General features: G+C 45.4%; 1 protein-coding gene across 6 annotated transcripts in view; it reads left to right on the plus strand.

Annotated features, from left to right (window-relative positions):
* Window positions 1-19,810, plus strand: part of ARHGEF9 (Cdc42 guanine nucleotide exchange factor 9) — a 256,681-nt gene that overhangs the window by 163,170 nt on the left and 73,701 nt on the right. For all 6 annotated transcript variants that reach the window (XM_063141832.1, XM_063141833.1, XM_063141836.1 and 3 more), the window contains one exon: window positions 7,772-7,951. In XM_063141832.1, coding sequence (XP_062997902.1) covers window positions 7,772-7,951 — 180 coding nt within the window. The remainder of the gene's footprint in view (window positions 1-7,771; window positions 7,952-19,810) is intronic.

Below are 19,810 nucleotides of genomic sequence, written 5' to 3' on the forward strand. Positions count from 1 at the left end.
CTAGACAGCAGATTGGAGAGGCATACAGGGAGTTATCATTCACAGTCTCCCTCACTATGGTGAGACGTGTCGTATTTAGGGATGGGTGACGTTCCCTGGGTCCGATCTTGGTGGTTGGCTGTTGAGCCGCTGCTGCCGCCCGCCCTAGCCCATGGTACCATGCAAGCTCTGCCCGGCCTTGTCGAGTGCCTGATGAGGCTGCAGGCAGCTCCGTTGCAAGTCGCATCATTGTGCAAAATTGCAGCTTGGACATTAATGCTAAGGTCATGTTGCATAGATAGCAGCTGGAAAGTGGCCATTTATGGAATCTTACAGGCGTGAATGCACCTCTCACGCCTGTAATGTTGTGTAAATGGATGTCGTGTTTCTAAGCCTTCCCGCTCAATGTGAGACAATAGACGTCTGCTAATTATAATCCACAAAACTTTATTCACCCAATAAACACACAGAGATGTATCATGTCTTAGCAAATTGCCATTATACACAAATACAGAAAAAACACACACAATGCAATTTAAACTCTACTAATAACCCATTAAGAGTTGAATAGTTTTCCATACAGCTTTTTGACTTCGTGGCACATATTTGTAGAGCATTGACAAGGAATTTGGCAGTTCTAAAGGATACATACTTCTCAGCATCAGACAATAGGAAGCGAGCCTTAACAAGGGATGGCCTTCCCTTGGACGATCTTAACAACGGATGAATGTATTTGGTTCTGAGATCATTATAAATAGAGCATTCTAGCAGTACATGAATAGCATCTTCAATTGATACAGAATTGCAACTGCATACTCTATTCTTCTTAGGAACCCCCTTCACACAATAAATATCTCTTCGCACCTGAAGGGAGACTAAACACTAGGAACTTTCCTCTAGGCAAAACTTTGCTAATTGAGACGATTGTCCTTTCTACAAAAAAAGTAAGGTCTTTTTACTGAGTTATTTAATTTCAGGGAGGCTCCTTCTGAAGAAGCCTTTGTCAGCTGATCACCTCTCTCCTTCTGTTAGCTCCATGCGTTTCAAACTGCAGCAATTTCTAGGATCTTCAGCTCAGAAGCCCCTTTCCCCTCAGAGGATTCTTGAGTTCTCACAGGCCCTGAGCTGTTAATGTTTTCACTGATAAAGTCTGGTGAAGATTCTTCCCTGGCTGGTGAAGAACCTGGGAAAACCTCCTCCCCCATTTCCTGTGTCAGCTGGTAGGTGCCTAGCTCCGTTTTCAGGATCTGATTGCGATTGATAGCTTGAAATTGCCTCCCCCACGCTAAGGGGAACAGGCCTGATCACAACACTGGATACTTTCTGCAACATGATCTTACAGGAAATTCCGCAGCCACCATTTTCTTTAACAATGGCAGCTCGGCAAGGGGCAGACTGCTCCATCAGGCATTCTCCGAGCACCAGTATCAGAGGCAGTAAGCCTATATACATTAGGGTGAGCATATTTTGGAAACCAAAAAGGAGGACAACATGGTCGCCCCCAAGGAGGCGTGTCCAGTACCAAGGGGGTGTGCCCACCCGAACATAGCCTTGGTCACATGTCTGATTTTTCAGCATACTTTTAAGACAAATCTGTTCTACATAACATCTTAATGTTAAAATCACTGAAATAAAGAACAAGTGAGAGATTCAATGTATCTGAAATTAACTTCACTCACTCCTACTTTTGTAGGTTTTGCTGTACTTTGAAGCTTTTGCTATACTCTGTGTGTTACATTCTCCCCTTTCCTCAAATATCTTTTCTGACTGTATCTTCACTCATTGCAAGCTGCTGTTGTTATTAACAGGGTTTGCTACTGGCCCCAGATCTGTTTCAAATTTGGTATGGCTAAAGCTCTACCTAAAAGCTATCAAGGTGCCCACAATGACAGTTTTAAAAATAAGAATTTTAAAACCTCATTTTTAAAAAAAAATCCTAAAAAATCAATGGATGAACAGATCTGTTTCGAATTTGGAGTGGCTAAAGCCCTTCCTAAGAGCTACCATTGTGCCAAGTTTCATGTCTTTATCTTAAAAAATGACAGAGTTATAAGCATTTTTGTTAATTCCCATTAGAGCTGCTCTTTGAAAAAAATCCAGATTTCCCCTCCCCCTCCCGGATTTGCCATCAAAACCCCGGACAAATCCGGGCAAATCCGGTCATATGGTCACCCTAATATACATCAGTTGCTGGGGAGCATGGGCAGGAGGGTGCTGTTGCACCCATGTCCTGCTTGTGGTTTCCTGATCAACGGCTGTTTGACCACTGTGTGAACAGAGTGTTGGATTAGATGGACCCTGGGTCTAATCTAGCATGGCTGTCCTTATGTTCTTACGAAGTGCTTGACATTCGTGCCCATGAGCGCCCCACTTGGCTAATGGGGTCTGGGGGACCGGATGCAGGGGGTCCATTGGACTCCTGGAGCCAACTGGGTACCCATGACAACCCTAGTTTGAATTATGATGATGATGTTGGGTGTCCTGGCTCTTCCAATTGCCACTTGCTAGTGCTGCTGCTTCCACAGTGAGCACCACACAGAATGACTGAAGAGAGCCAGGCCTTTTCCCTAATACTGGGACTCAAGGCGGCTTTACAAATTAAAAGATGTACAGTTAAAACTGATAGAGAAACACCAATATTAAAACATTTAAATAATTTAAAAACATTTAAAATCTGATTTTTTTTAAAAAAAATATCCAGTTTATAAACAACACATGAACAAATGTCCAGATTGCCCCCCCTCCCCCCAAGACCAGCTGGCACAGAAAAGTTTTAGCCTGCCTCCGGAAAGACACCAGGGAGGGAGCCAGTCTAGCTTCCCTGGGAAGGGAGTTCCAGAGCCCTGGGGCAGTCACCGAGAAGGCCACACCAAGCCTGTGATGGTGGTGGGACCGAGAGAAGGGGCTTGCCTGAAGATCTCAGAGGATGGACAGGCTCGTAAGGAAGAATACGGTCTTTCAGATAACCTGGACCTGAGCCATATAGAGTAATTATTTTCATATTTCCATTTGTACATATCAACTAAGAGCCTCGTGTGGCGCAGAGTGGTAAGCAGCAGTTACTGCAGCTGAAACTCTCCCCACGGCCTGAGTTCGATCCCAGCGGAAGCTGGTTCTCAGGCAGCCGGCTCAGGTCGACTCAGCCTTCCATCCTTCCGAGGTCGGTAAAATGAGTACCCAGCTAGCTGGGGGAAAGGTAACTGCGACTGGGGAAGGCTACGGCAAACCACCCCGCTACAAAGTCTGCCAAGAAAATGTCAGCAAAAGCAGGCGTCCCTCGAGGAGTCAGCAATGACTCAAGTGCTTGCACGAGAGGCTCCTTCCCTTTCCACATATCAACTAGCATAGGGTTTTCCAAACTTTCTACCCTCAGGACCCCCTTGAGAGAGCTGAAAATGATTGAAGCCTGCCAGTCACAAAATGGTAGTGCAGGAGCGGAGCCAGTCACAATATGCTGGCAGATGGAGTCAGCATTTGGCATGACCAGTTGTCAATTACCGATATAATTTTATATTGATACCTAATCCCTCTTTGGTAATTGCTCAGTTCTTTGCCAGAGTGGTTTCCTTGTAGCAGAGAGCTCAATAATTCAGTTTCCCCCCACGTTAAGTCGAGACATTGACTCAAGGTGTATCATAACTCCACATTCACATATCAGGCAGAATTTGCTGATCCAGAAGTTCTCAGTGGAGGACTTTTTATTATATACTGTCTTCTCCCCAGCCCACCACCGCATGCCTTTCAAAGTCTTCTTACTCATCTGCTGCCATTTCATTTCACCTCCCCTTCTTCTTTTACATTTAATGTTGCTCCCCACCTGTTTCTTTTATCCCTCCCTCCCTCTTGCTGGAGGTAGTGGGGCTTACCTAAAAGTGATGAGACCCACTGGTGGCCCACAGTTTGAGAAGTGATGGACCAGCATCCTATTTTGATGCCAATCTGTGTCCTCATTTGTCCTCTCTTTTTCTGATGATGCGTAAGTGGTCATCTTAGACCAAGGACAGACAACCTCTTCCTGCCCGAGGGGCCAACCACTGGAAATACCACCATGACTGTAGGAACAAAATGGAGCTTGCTTCTGCTGTACTGATGCCCTGCCACACTCCACCATGTTCTGGATGGTCATTTTGGGAGCTCCTGGGCTGCAGGACCATGGACTTTAGCCCCACAGAACCACTGACAGCAGAATTAAGAGCCCGGGGATGGCGACACTGGAAATGGGAGTTGCAGATCTGCTGCTCCTTCCATGGCTAAATGCAGCACATGGAGGGGGCCATGAGTGAACCCCCAACTCAAACGTAGACTGAGCATGTGGAAGGGGAAAAGGATTGAAAGTGACAGCCAAGCAAATTAAGTGAGATCCTTTCCAATCATCTTACTTGAGTTTGATTGGGGTTATGGTTTCCTCTTCCTCATTGCTTGCGTAATCTGGGGTGGGGGGTGGGGAGGATCCAATTTTTGGATGTTGCCTTAAACCTTTTAAAGTGTAACAGAAAATGATAGGGATTCTGTAAACCTTTTAAGGCATTCTATGGGATTTAATAAAGGGTCAGAGTGCTTCAGTCAAGCAGGATTGCTCCGGTATGGAATGACGCACCGCTGGAGCTGAAATGAAAAAATCCGCCCCCCTCAAAATGCTAGTTTTGGTATCGACTGTGGCCTAAATCCTTGGCTGTTCAAATATCTGCAGAATTTGTGTTTGACATCCTGCAATATTTGACAGCCTTGCGTAGCTGACCTGCAGTGTCATTTAGCATCTGACAGTAAGCAATGGTTGATAGTCAACGGTGTTGAGGATTTCATAATTGCTGTGAAATGGGCTTAGTAGCTAACAATCCTTGATAATTGACATGCAGTGTCAATTCGGCATTGTAAGTGGGATTCGGCATTGTAAGTGGGATCTGTAACAATTGATGCAGTGTATCCTCACCTATACAGGAATGTTCCTGTTCAGGGTTCCTTCCAGCCAGCCAGCCAGCCAGCCAGAGACCCCTTCCTCCAAGATACTCCGTTTCATTCCCCTCTGTTCTTTTCAGACAGACGCTCACCATTCTGTGACACCTGAGCATGTCCAGTCCACATTGGGTCTTCTCTTTTTTGCCCACTTTTCCTTTGGTATTTCTGAAAACTTTGGGGTTTCTCCAGGCATGCCCATGCTTCCTTTGTGTTTCGCATTGGCCCCATTTTGGCTACGTAATGGTTAGCACTTGCACCCTGACTTCAGTATTAGAGGGAATGATTTGATAGCGAAACGTTTATGAGCTTCCATGTTGGAACTTGCCAAAACAACGTTGAGATGTCAACCACTCGAAAGAACCTAACTGTACTAGTGGCGTGACTACTCTGCCTCAGATATGTGTGTGTGTTGGGGGTGAGGGAGGTATTACTTATTGAAATCACCTAGTGCCATCTCTAAATCATGTTTCTTGTGGAAAACATGACGCACACTTTTCATATATGGTGTGGTTTTGCCATCATGCTCCTCAAACAACCTCCTTCACACCTCAAATGGATTCTGAGGCAGTGAGAGGCAACAGAGTGTTTGAATTCATTGTTATTGAAATCGTGTTTATACAACCAAGGGGTAGGAAGGGGTAGGAAACATTTGGGGATCTGGGGGGCATTTCTGCCACCTACCCCCCACCCCGGCGGGCTGCAGTCTGGTAAGCAACCCAATTTTAAAATAAATAAATAAAATAAAAAATTGTGTCCGCAGCACTACAGAGTGCCAAAATGGTCAAATTTAGCTGGTTTGCAAGCTACAGAGCCCTAAATGGGTCAAATTTAGCTTGCAAACAAGGCCAACGTGTGAGTGGCTGTGCCCCGTCAGGGCTTGCAGGCTGTGCTCACCAACTTCAGGGTCCTGAGATCTATGGCTGAAGCTGGAGGCATGGATGTAGAGTGGCCAGCTGTTCTCTTTTGCAGAGGACCCACCTCTGGCTGAATGTATCCTCTGTTTGAATGGCTGTCCTGTCCAAAATCAAGATAACAAACCATAAGAACAGTTGCACCTGACCAGGCAGGCATCGAGTCACCTGGTCACAAGTCTTCCACACTACGAGACGTACTGTATTTCTAGTCACTTGATGATAATTATTTCTAAATTTGGAACTATACATATAAATTAGCATACACACATACTGTGCAAATCACTGTCCTCTTTTGTCCACTTTCTTGACGATGAATAGGTGGCCTCCCTACTTGGACTAGAGAAGTTGGGAGAAGCTGGAGGCAGGTTCTGTTGACGAGGAGAAGGCCTATTCCTAGCATTTACCCATGCCCGGCCAAGCCAGAAGCTCCAGGCTACCTGCCCATGGCAGGGGCTGTTATTGTGCACCCCTTCCATGCTCTGAGGATATGTAGTATCAGAGGCAGTAAGCATATATACACCAGTTGCTGGGGAACATGGGCAGGAGTGTGTTGTACCTGTGTCCTGCTTGTGGCTTCCTGGTCGACAGCTGATTATCCACTGTGTGAACAGAGTACTAGACTAGATGGACCCATAGCCTGATCCAGCAGGGCTCTTCTTATCTTCGTATTAGAATAGGCCCCAGGCTCAGACCATGGCAGGATCTACACTACCGCTTTAAAACAGTTTGTAGTGTAGGGTGACCATATGAAAAGGAGGACAGGGCTCCTGTATCTTTAACAGTTGCATAGAAAAGGGAATTTCAGCAGGTGTCATTTGTATATATGGGGATCCTGATGAAATTCTGTCTTCATCACAACAGTTAAAGCTGCAGGAGCTATACTAGAATGACCAGATTTAAAAGAGGGCAGGGCACCTGCAGCTTTAACTGTTGTGATGAAGAGGAATTTCCCCCAGGTTCTCCATATATACAAATGATACCTGCTGAAATTCTCTTTTCAATACAACTGTTAAAGATACAGGAGCCCTGTCCTCCTTTTCATATGGTCACCCTATTGTAGTGACAACTGTTGGGGCTCAGGAAGCTGTTCCTTCCTGAGCAATTGACGTTTCTCTCATTCGTTACGTTCATTCATACACCTTCATCTAAAATATTCATTCGTTGCGACCGGGGCAGAGGGGGATTTGATTTTTCACAAGCAATAACTGCACAAACCCAAGGCGGTCCAAATAAGCCCCAGCTCTAAAATCTGCACGGGGAAATGCAAAAATAGAGCTGCAGTGGCTTAACGATTATAAATTGATTTTAGATTTCACTTGTTTTCCTGTTTTGTCTGTTTTTGTTTGTATTTTATGCTTTTTATGGTTTTAAATTTTGTATATTTGTTTTTAATGTACACTATTTTTAACTTTTGTAAACCGCCCAGAGAGCTTTGGCTATGGGGCGGTATATAAATGATAATAATAATAATAATAATAATAATAATAATAATAATAATAACAACAACAACAACAACAACAACAACTCTCCATATATAAAACCTTTTCAAAGTGTCATATCCTGCTTGGTGTAGACCTGGCCCCCGAGGCAACGGAAGCCCCAACAGACTTGACACAGTGACGTCAACTGGTCATACACCCTAAGATATGAGAGGCAAGGGTTTTGTGGCAGAAAACTCAAGTGTGGGAGAGTTCCCTGAAAGTTTTGAAAACCACTGCTGTCAGGTGGGGCTGCAATTCCTTACAGAGAATTTATTTTAAAGGGGGAGTGTCCAGGAATCAAACAAGTCCCTTCTTCAGATGCAGTCAGGAAATGCCAGCTGGTGTTTTGTGTGTGTGAAGAGGGTGGCAAGAGGGGGCAAGCCTTTGCATCCCCCCCACGGAAGGTTTCTTTGCTGATTGTCCCTTGTTTTGTTTTTCAAGCTGATCAGTGGCGGTTCTATTGTCAGCGCTGAGGCAGTATGGGATCACGTCACCATGGCCAACCGGGAGTTGGCATTTAAAGCCGGAGACGTTATCAAAGTCCTGGATGCCTCCAACAAGGACTGGTGGTGGGGGCAGATTGATGATGAAGAAGGATGGTTTCCTGCCAGCTTCGTAAGGGTGAGTCTCCCTCTCTCTCTCTCTCTCTTCCTTATTCCTCTAAAATCCCTGGATGTTATTTTCATGACCATGGTTAGATTTAGGACAGGTATGAAAAAGGAGGTACTTGGTCACACAATGTGAAACCATTTGATGGAATTCATTGCCACACAGAGTATTGTGATATCTGTGGCATTACACCCCACAAGTCAGTTCCTTAATGCATGTCTGAGATTGGGAAGTCTGTGGTGCTTAGAATGTTGACCTGAGTGTGGGGAGTTAGAATGTCTTAGGAGGGGGGGAGTGATATATAAAGGAATGACTAAGGGGATTTGGGGGAGACTTTTAGGTACTCTTAGAGTCTTTAGCCTTTAGTGCTTTAGTTCTCTGTGTGTAGAGTACTTGAGTTCTGGAGTATTTGAGGTTCAGTGTAGAGAGTAGTGTCTTTTGAGTGGGGTGTGCAGATAGACAGTTTGTAAAATAAAACTGATAGCAAAATTCAAGAGTGAATGTGTGTGTGACAGGAAAGTGTGTATGTGAATGAGCGAAAGGATTAGATGAGAGGTTTCAAAAAAAGTTTTAAAATGTTTTATTTTGAAACAAAGCTTGTGAACTTTTAAAATAAATGTTAATTATTTTGTTTTAACTACCACAAAAATCCCACGTGTCTGTTTGGCATTTATCATCTGAAGTATATTCATTTAACACCCACTCTGACAATAATTCACCTCAGCACATATAATTCATAGCACATTATTTTACGATTGAAATCCTTCTCCATTTCACCCCTTTCTCCACATAGTTTGGAGGAAGGTGGTTTTTGTCCCTCGCCTCAGGCATATCAAGCAGTGGTGCTTGGCTTGAGCAGGGAGTGTCCGCGGCCGGGCCTGGTGTTCAGAGCCTGTGTCGTGGCATAGCCACAACCATGGAAAGCCACAACCAACGTTTGCAGCAGTAGTCATGGTGGATCCAAGAATTCAACACGGAATAAAAGGAGGTACTTGGTCACACAATGTGAAACCATTTGATGGAATTCATTGCCACGCAGGGTATTGTGATATCCACTGGCTTAGATGGCTTTAAAAGGATATTAGATCAAGGCTGCGTTCACACAACACACTAAACCATCTTGGGTTATTGTGCTGTCTGAACACAGCACATTTTTTGCAGGCTGGGTTAACATGTGACAGGGATGCTTTAGGGTGGATTCCTGCATTGAGCAGGGGGTTGGACTAGATGGCCTTGTAGGCACCTTCCAACTCTGCTATTCTATGATTCTATTGAGTCTATGATTCTCTGTTTACCCAGAAAAAGGTCCTACAATAACGGGCTCAAGTTAAAGGAAGCCAGATTCCAGCTGGACATCAGGAAAAACTTCCTGACTGTTAGAGCAGTACGACAATGGAACCAGTTACCTAGGAAGGTTGTGGGCTCTTCCACACTAGAGGCCTTCAAGAGGCAGCTGAACAACCATCTGTCAGGGATGCTTTAGGGTGGATTCCTGCATTGAGCAGGGGGTTGGACTCAATGGCCTTGTAGGCACCTTCCAACTCTGCTATTCTATGATTCTATGATTCTATGTTGTATGCCCACAGTGAGCTTTCCACAGGGTAGCTTGTTAACCATCCAGTGTGGTTTGTTTTTCTCGAACAGGCCACCTTGAGAATCCGTGGCTTATTGTTGGGTGGTTCAGGGTGGTTAACAAGCCACGCTACATGATTAACAAATGAGCTGCGGAAAACTACTTTCAGAAAACACGATAACCCATCCTGCAGAAAACGTACTGCGTTCAGACAACACGTTAACTCGCCCTGCCAAAAACGCGCTGCATTTGCTGTGCTGGTCCATGACCGAAATAAATAAACTGAACTGGACTGAACATGCTGCATTCAGACAGCACAATAACCCATGGTTCAACCACAACCCACAATGTGTGGGTTAGCATGTTGTGTTCTTATGCTAGAGTACCCAACCTTTTCAAGTGAGTAGGCAGATTTAGAATTTCAAAAGTGTGGTGAGGCTTTTCCGTGGATAAAATGCCTGACATTGGTGGATATGGTTGGTCACAGAAGCCCAAATGGTGAGGCTAAAAGAAACAGAACTTGCTGAAGAATCTAAGTACAAGGCAAAGGTTCTGAGCTCCAAAACGGAAAAATATTCTTTTGAACCGAAATAATGATGGCGCTGCAGCACGTCAACGTCCCACTTAAAAACAATTTTTAATTTTTTTTGGGGGGGAAACCCCTCTTCAGAAATAAAAATGCAAACCAGGAGGGGCAGATAGTCTGGAGACACCAAGAAAGGTTACTATGAGCTATGAGCAATTCTATGCATTGCTCATAGAATCATAGAATGGTAGAATTAGAAGGGGCCTATAAGGTCATCAAGTCCAACCCCCTTGGCAGCACATTGTAGACCACTAGATGCTAAGGATGGACAGATCCACATTATTTTTGAACATCTTCCCCTTTAATTTACTAATTTCCCCCCCTATAATATCCATTTTTATACACATTGTAGCGCTTTTCTTTTTGCGCCAGCAGCTGCGTCGCAACGTTTGGAGAACTGTGAAATTAGAACGATAACTGTGTTTCGACATGCGTATTAGTCTCAAGAAGTCAGACGAATTAGGCCAGTTTGCTTAAAAATGCAGACTGAACAAAATCCTGACGCATCCCTATTAGGTGATGCTAGTGATTAGTTTTGCGCAGAAGACCAACCAGCTTCATCAGCAGAGGCGAGAAAGTCGCTCTTACAAATGTGCAGTGATCTGCAGAAGATGCATTGCTGGAAAATAGGATGACACGCACGCATTACTCAGAGAAAATCTGAAGCTGAACATTTGGGTGTTTGGAATGTGAAAGCGCTTCGGAAGGTTTTCTAACAAACTTCCCAGTGGGTTTGTGTTGTTGTTTATTCGTTCAGTCGCTTCCGACTCTTCGTGACTTCATGGACCAGCCCACGCCAGAGCTTTCTGTCGGCCGTCGCCACCCCCAGCTCCCCCAAGGTCAAGTCTGTCACCTCCAGAATATCGTCCATCCATCTTGCCCTTGGTCGGCCCCTCTTCCTTTTGCCTTCCACTTTCCCTAGCATCAGCCTCTTCTCCAGGGTATCCTGTCTTCTCATTATGTGGCCAAAGTACTTCAGTTTTGCCTTTAATACCATTCCCTCCAGTGAGCAGTCTGGCTTTATTTCCTGGAGTATGGACTGGTTTGATCTTCTTGCAGTCCAAGGCACTCTCAGAATTTCCCTCCAACACCACAGTTCAAAAGCATCTATCTTCCTTCGCTCAGCTTTCGTTATGATCCAGCTCTCGCAGCCATAGGTTACTACGGGGAGGGTTATAAATTTAAATGGGGAAACTACGATGGGGTAGGTGGGGGTGGAATCGCGTTTCCCTCCCGTCGCTTTGCTTCCTGCTTCTGTCCCACAATAGGAACGAGCAGCTTCCTCTTTCTTCATATGGGGAAGAAAGAGGAAACCAGCAATGACCGCATGGCCCATTCAACGGGCGTTTTTATCGCGCTGCTTCTCCTGCACGCAGCAGGAAACGGCAGCAACTTTCGTTACAGCCAAAAGAATCGGAATTTCCTGGTATATTTTTGGGGATGGGAAAACGGGCAGAAGGAGCAGGAGACGCGCGGGAGGTGGACGGCAGGTGAAAAGGACCTGCAAAATCATAATGATCACGCTGTAAAGCAGGGATGGGGAACAACAGATCTGGGGGTCAAATCTGCCCCTCCTGAAATCCCCATCAAGGCCTCCGGGGTTCCCCAAATGGACACACACCCTTCTCTTGCCCCCCTCTTTCCCTAACTGCCAGTTTTTGATGGCATTTATTTATTTATTTATTTATTTATTACATTTTTATACCGCCCCATAGCCGAAGCTCTCTGGGCGGTTCACAAAAATTAAAACCACAATAAAACAACCAACAGGTTAAAAGCACAATTACAAAATACAGTATAAAAAGCACAACCAGGATAAAACCACGCTCATTTATAGTGTTTTCCCGCCATTTGGAAAGGTTGAAATGCGTCTCCTAAGGTTTAGCTACAACCAGTAAGAGCGTTAAGCTAGAATGTGCTGGTATTTTTTGCATTTTGTCCGTTCCCATTTCTCTCCCCCCCCCCACCCCTCCCCCGGAATTGAATTTGGCTCAAAAGCTGAGAGAGGTCCTTCACCCCTGAATTAAAGGGGTCAGTGGCTTTTTCTCCTGACTGCAGGTTTTGACAGGGCTGTGAAGTCGGCACATAAAACCTCCGACTCCGACTCCTTTAATTATATATTGATATAGGAAAAAAAATTCCTATATATTTCCTACATCGACTGCAAGCACGCAACTCTTTAGAACCCTAACCTGTTAAAGCCCAGGTCTAAAGGCTATAGCTAAGACATTCTGGTTTGTTTTATTTTATTTATTAAAGAAGCCCAAAAATGAAAACGAAGAGGTTATATTTTATTTATTTATCAATCAATCCTTTATTTACAGTCAATAGACCAGAAAAAGAAATGTACAGTTATTTCAAGCAAAAGGTCAATAAGATAACCTAAAAATAAAACATATCATTAGTAATACATTTTAATACATAAAAATCGAGGGTAAAAGGGAGTAAGATCAGAGCAAGGATGGGACATGTATTAACATTAGATCTTGAACAGAACATAGGAGGAAAATTCAAGCAATCATATGTGGTCTGAGGAGAATGGCCAGATTCAGAAACTTGTCAACCTGTATAGTAATTGATTTATTTTGGCCCTGGAGGAGGCTAACCATCAATTATTTAATTGTATTTATATCGGCCCATAGCCGAAGTTCTTTGATTTTGATTTGACTTTTATACTGTTAGTTTTACTCTACCCTGTGCCTGTTTGGTGCATTCTCTTCCCCTCCTTATTGTTTTATTATGATTCTGTTGGAATGTAAGCCTATGCGGCAGGGTCTTGCTATTTTATTGTTTTGCTCTGTACAGCACTATGTACACTGATGGTGCTATATAAATAAATAAATAAATAAATAAATAATAATAAAAATAATAACCTACTTACATGCCCTTGCAACTGATATACAAAGGTGTGCTGCCTCTCATATTGGAGGGTAATATATTGCTATCATGGCTTGCAGCCATTGATAGGTAGAGGAAGGAGAAACGAGCTCTGGTGCCATGTATAGATGAACAATGAACTTTTTATTTTCATTGTTCATCTATACACAGCACCAGAGCTCGTTTCTCCTTCCTTTACCTTCCTACTGGTGCCAATTCCCTTCATCTACCCTTGCAGCCATTGAGAGCCTTCTCCTTCATGAATTTGACTATAAAGCCACCCAAAGGGACTTCAGGTTAGTCCTTCAAGCTCCTACTAAGAAACCATCAAAGCATCTCAGTGGGGTTTTCTTTTCATGAGAATGACCTTCCTGAGAAGCACGTCGTTCACTACATAGGGAGAAGTCTTTGGATTGCCGTGTTACCTTCTATGCTCTTGTCTTAGCTCCTCTCGGGGACTCCTGCGGTGTTTACAAGCACGGGCTTCTTCCCCCCACCCTCACCCCCACCAATGTAGGATGTGCAATTGTCAAAAAATCTTGTCTCTCTGCCGCACTGTTCACACAAAACACACAGCAGCTCCCCGGGAGGCGACAGGGGCGAAGCAAGCTGCAGCAAACGCTCTGTCAAACCCGCTAAATGGAAAGTTGTGTCAAACGCTCACGGGAAGGCTGTGTGCAGGGAATCTTCCTGTTCCACCTCCTTTGCCTTCAAGTCAACGGATGTGTTATTTTTTTTCCCGTAGCTGGAGCTTTTGCTATCGAGGCCAAGACGTGAGCGTTAGCAGCGGAGGCTGGGGGCACCGATATCAGTGGGTCGGTAAATCCGCTCCGGTTTTCAGGAGCAGTTCAAGGTGCCTCCACCGATTTGTTATTCCTTTAAAGGCATTTGGACACCGAAATGTAAGGATGGGCAACCCGTGACTCAGGGGCTGAGGCTAGTTCCCATGACCCCCTCTTTACCTCTTTCTCCTGTGCAAGGGCGAGATGCAGGCAAAGAGCTCCTGGAACTCTCTCCTTCCCTGTGTGAACAGCAACAGGGGCTTTGCAAGTATCCTCCGTTTATTTGCCCCCCTTCTGAGATATAGGCAAAGTGGTCCTTAACCCCTTCTCTCCCAGGGTGAAGAGCAGCAGTAGAAGTTCTTTCTGATTTCTGCCCTCAGCTGCTGACTTCTCTGTGTGTGACAAGATACCAGCAACTGGGAGCAAGTAACTGTGTGGGGTGGCAGTAGTGTACATCTGTCATGTTTCTCCAAACCTCCTGCCTTCTTGGAAGACAATCACGAGGCCTGCTAAGTAATCCACAAAGCTTTATTCAAGCAATAAACATCTCTTCCCACCTGAAGAGAGTCTAATCTCTAGGAACTTTCTCCTAGGCAAAACTATGCAAACTAAGCGAGACAATTGTCCTCTCAAGAAGAACGGAAAGCCCTTTCCCAAGACGCGTTAACTTCAGAGAGACTCGTTCTGAGGCAGCTTCTGACGGGACATCAGCCAGGCTGACTTTCTCTCGCCTTCCTTTAGCTCTGCCCGTTTTAGTTTGCGGCGTACTCTAGGATTGGCTAAACCTCTCCGTGCTCTCTCCCTCAGAAGAATACTGGCTTCCCACTGACTGTGTATTGTTTGCCCTTGAGGAGATAAGCTCTGGAGAAGGTTCACTCCCAGCTGATGAAGAGCCCGTGAGAGCTTTCTCCCCCACTGGCCTGTTTCTGGCACCGACTCCTCTACTTCAGAGTCTGATTCTGATTGATCACCCGAAACACCTTCTAACCCAGGGGGAGCAGGGCTAGACATGACAATGTCACCCCTCCCTTCCACGAGTCTCTCTTTCATCTAGACCCTTCTAGGCAGCTCTCTAAATGGCATTCATTTTCTGTTTTACTCCACACCTTCTTCCTCATTCATAGGCCTTCAATTGCAAATGGGCTTTTGTCCCTGAGTGAGGTATATCATCACTGCTTAATGGCTGGGGGAGTCTGCTGGTCTTCTTTTGAGTCAGCTGCTGGAAAGACATGACTTCCCGCTGCCCTCCATGGCTGCACTACAGCTCCCTCTTTGGTTCATCTGTCTGGTCCGAAAACCTTCCTCCTCTTCTGATCCTAAAACCTCCTTCCCCCTCTTCTCCCAGCATGTACCCAATTCCTGTGGCCTCAGTACAATGGCTATATCCCTTCCCCCAATTGCAGAGCTTCTCTACACAAGTGACTTATTGCACACTCATGATTGATCACTCATGGAAGTTTGCGGGGGTGTTTACAAGAGTTCGTCAACCTCCAGGATGTCTCCCATGCTTTCCCCTTGTAAACTCACTTTTTTTTAAAAAATGGAGATAATGCAGTATTTAAAATTATTGCAGGATGTCCCCAGGATTTAAAGCTGGCATAGCGCTATAATTCCATCACTGGATGGTGCCTTTTCATTCAACATAAATGCTTTGCCAAGAAAGGACATTTTAAATTCAAAATCACGTTGTTGCTGTCTAAAGGAGCCAGTTGGAAATGTGGAAAAGGTCCAGAAAAAGAAATGGTAAGGATGCTGGGGTGTGTGTGTTCTTAATGAAGAGACACCCACTGTAAGCAACCAGCTCTGATGCAGTTCACACCAAGGAAGGAAAGGTGAACAAGCCTTTTACATGTGTTGTAGCTCACATGGATGTGAACCAAAATAGCCAGTGGTGAATTGAAAATAAGGCTCCTGTTTATGCAGAACATGAGCCTCGTGTGGCGCAGAGCGGTAAAGCAGCAGTTTCTGTAGCTGAAACTCTCCCCATGGCCTGAGTTCGATCCCAGCAGAAGCTGGTTTCAGGCAGCCGGCTCGGGTTGACTCAGCCTTCCATCCTCCCGAGGTCGGTAAAATGAGTACCCAGCTAGCTGGGGGAAAGGTAATAACGGCCGGGGAAGGCAACGGCAAACCACCCCACTATAAGGCCTGCCAAGAAAATGTCAGCGAAAGCTGGCGTCCCTCCAAGAGTTAGTAATGACTCAGTGCTTGCACGAGAGGTTCCTTTCCTTTCCTTATGCAGAACATTGCAGAATAGGGTCTCAGAAAGGTATCTATAGAAGTGTAAGGGAAGCCAGGGCTCACGGGGATGAAATACCAGGATTCTTTCATTGGCATGGATGATGACATCTTCTACCACCCCTCCCAAGGTTCCCCTTCCCTCCTTTGAGCTTAGCTGCATTAGGGGGCGGGGAATATTCTCACAGTAACACCATGTTGTTGTGAGCTATTCCTGTTGTAATGTAAAACATTTGGGGTGCCTTGGTCTTGAATGGTCTTGGTCCTGTTCTTACGTGGTCTTGGTCCTGCTCTTACTGGAGATGTAAACTGCTAGAACTAATTTGCTGATTTTGAAGTCAAATGGTTCTCTCTGGTGTTGGGGAAAAACAACTCCCAAACAATTTTGAGTTGGTGGCGTTATGCTGCCTGGCGGCCATGTTGTGTCTCTTCCTTTCCCTTTCTCCTGGGCTCTCAGGTGTCTCCAGGCAAAGTCCACCATGCATGTCCACTGCCCTGCCCTGTGCCAGCTCACTGTTCTCACTGTTCTCACAGCTCCACATTTTCTTAAATCCGTTCCATCTGTGTATTGTGGATTGTGCGGTTTCATTCATTCCAGTGTCTGTTCACAAACGGATTAAAATATATATATTTGTTATGCAGAAAAATACGCAAATAATTCTGTTAGAGCAACGGTTTTCATAATTTGCTTCAATACATCACATTTAGCATACTGTCCCCCCATTCTATTCAACTTTCCCCCACGTATAGTTTCCAGTCTCAGCAGAAACTTGCATATATTCCTATGAATAAATTTGTGTAAATTTCAGGAAACTAATAATAATTTAAAAATCTGCAAGGCCACAGATGCTGTTCGAGGAGGCCGGTCCACAGCGGATTCCGGAATTTGGGTTCTTTGAAATCTGAAGTCATTTTAGCCTGTCTTGAAATTCTCCTCTGGATGCAGTGATGGCCACCCATTTGGATGGCTTTAAAAGGGGTTGGATTAATTCCTGGAGGCGAAGACTAGGCTATCAATGGCTACTAGCCCTGATGGTTGTGTGCTATCTCCAGTTTTCAAGGCAGTAAGCCTAGGTGCACCAGTTGCTGGGGAACATGGGTGGCAGGGTGCTGTTGTACTTGTGTCATGTTTGTGGGTCCCTGGCCTACAGCTGGTTGGCCACTGTGTGAACAGAGTGCTGGACTAGATGGACCCTTGGTCTGATCCAGTAGGGCTCTTCTTATGTTCTTATCTGTACTGTCAGCTAATTCTTATAAATTGGGTGCTGTGTACTACTGTTCTTTGGTGTGGGTGTATACACACACACACAGAGAGAGAGAGAGAGAGAGAGATCAACACATCTGGGAGGCATGGCTCTAAGGATTGTCATGATGAGCACCTGCACTTCAAAGTATACAACAACAACTCTGGTTATGTATCACTACATCCCTGCACAATTGTACCTGTGTAAAGATCTGGGCTTGAGCGGGACACTGAAAAGAGTACTGGCGCTTTTGACTTGCCCAAGTGAAGGTGACATCTAGTAAGGTACACCCCCCTCAACAAAGAGTGTGTCACCCCAAATTTGTCAGTTCCACTGCACGGTTGTCCAAAGGAAACCATCAAGCAGGGTTCAGTGAGCAGGAAAGCAAAGCGTAGAAGATCTGCTTAGCAGAGCAGCCCAATTAAAACTGTACAGGGTATAACCCTTTGAAGCCCAAAACAGCACTGCTGCTTTTAAGTTGCCACTGGATGAAACCTCTGCAGCAGTTTTTCAGTTCTTCAGGATTCTCGTATACATCCAGAGTTTCATTTGCCAGCCTTCATGGGCTAGAGAGAGATGATAGGGGCCTTAGCTAGACTTACCAGTCTAGTGGGATGGAGGGGTGAAGGTCTCGCAATATTTTTATCGCGAGATCTCCCCCTCTGTTCACACGCAGTGCTCAATGACCTCAGAGGGAGAGGCTTTGCACCCGCCATTTTGTTTTTCTTAAAAGGGAAGATGCGCACGAGCACTTGTGCACAAAAGGTATATATATATTCCCTGCTTCCCCCACCCCACACTAGATGGGTGCAGTGCTCCTGAGAATCTCTGCTCCCTGTGCGCAGGTCCCGGCTCCTCGCAAGGAACCGCAAGGAACCGGGACAAACTACAACCCCCGGCCACACATTCTGCGGTCTCGGGCTCTGCCCAGGACCATGGAAAAACTGGGCTCAAAGGGTAGGGCGAGATCCAGGGGCAAGGGAGGGATCACCCTAATTGTTTAGCCTGGAGAAGAGAAGATTGAGGGGAGACATGATAGCACTCTTCAAATACTTAAAAGGTTGTCACATAGAGGAGGGCCAGGATCTCTTCTTGATCCTCCCAGAGTGCAGGACACGGAATAACGGGCTCAAGTTAAAGGAAGCCAGATTCCAGCTAGACTTCAGGAAAAACTTCCTAACTGTTAGAGCAGTGCGACGGTGGAATCAGTTACCTAGGGAGGTTGTGGGCTCTCCCACACTAGAGGCCTTCAAGAAGCAGCTGGACAAGCATCTGTCAGGGATGCTTTAGGGTGGATTCCTGCGTTGAGCAGGGGGTTAGACTCGATGGCCTTGTAGGCCCCTTCCAACTCTGCTATTCTACGATTCTATGATTCTATGATCCCAGGATCCCCTGTGCATCATGTGAACGCACAGGGACGATCCTGGGGATCACCCTGGGATTTCGCCCCATCTAGCTAAGGCCGGGGTCTTTGAATTAGTCTGCCAAAGAGTTTTCTACTTGCGGGATGAACTTTTGTTCCACTTTTCCTTCTGGTCAAAAAGGACTTGTAGGAGTTACGATTGTTTTAAATAGTATTTGGCCAGGGCTGACAGTGGGACACACTGGGAAACGATACTTTCAACACAGGGGTTGGCAATGCATGGCACATGGGCTGAATGTAACCCTTGTCATCCTTGCTGCTGAAATTTGCATTGGAAAAAACACACACTTTAGCCACCGATTTCCACAACAAACCACTAAGCAAGCCTAAAGTCGCCAAATCTTACTTTTTTTCAAGCACGATTTCAGTTCACTGCCACTACAAAAGCCTAAAACCACCAAATCTCACTTAAAATCAAGCAAGATTTAACTGCTTTAGGCTTCCTTAGCAGTTTGCTGTTGAAAAAGGGCAAATGTTTTTCACGCGCCCAATGGAGTGTGGGATGCTTGAGGATGTGGGGGGACGGGACGGGACAAAAATGGTCCCTGGACCTCCCACAGTTGACCATCACTATTATAACAGAACATTTTTTAAAAAATTGCCTGCATATACTATAAACTATGGTTTATCATTACATGAACAAACCTCAGGTTTTTCAACATTGGTTTACTGAAACAAGCCAACTTCAATCCATCGTTTATGAAGCTGGGTTGTTTCAATACAGCAAGCAAAAGAGGGTCAAAACAGCCACAGGACAAAGGCTAAACACAAATAAAGGCAGCTGCACAAAATAGTTCTATCCCAATGAGTTGAGAAAAAAGTCTCTTTATCAAAGGATACATAAAAATATAATACAAAATTATGCACTCTAAAAATACATATTAACTAAAATTACATATTCTAAAAAGACAGCATCTGCAGAGGCCACCAGTGGGGGAGGAAGCAGCAGCCAGGCACCTCTCCATCATGCCTGGGTCCAGCTCCAGATCAGAGCCCCCTCCCTCCTGCTACCAATTGTCACTGCAGAGGCCACCAGTGAGGGAGGAAGCAGCAGCCAGGCACCTCTCCATCGTGCCTGGGTCCAGCTCCAGCTGAGAGCCCCCTCCCTCCTGCTACCAACTGTCTCTGCAGAGGCCACCAGTGAGGGAGGA

This window comes from Elgaria multicarinata, chromosome 15 (genome assembly GCF_023053635.1).
Source record: "Elgaria multicarinata webbii isolate HBS135686 ecotype San Diego chromosome 15, rElgMul1.1.pri, whole genome shotgun sequence".
Classification (NCBI taxonomy): Eukaryota; Metazoa; Chordata; class Lepidosauria; order Squamata; family Anguidae; genus Elgaria; species Elgaria multicarinata.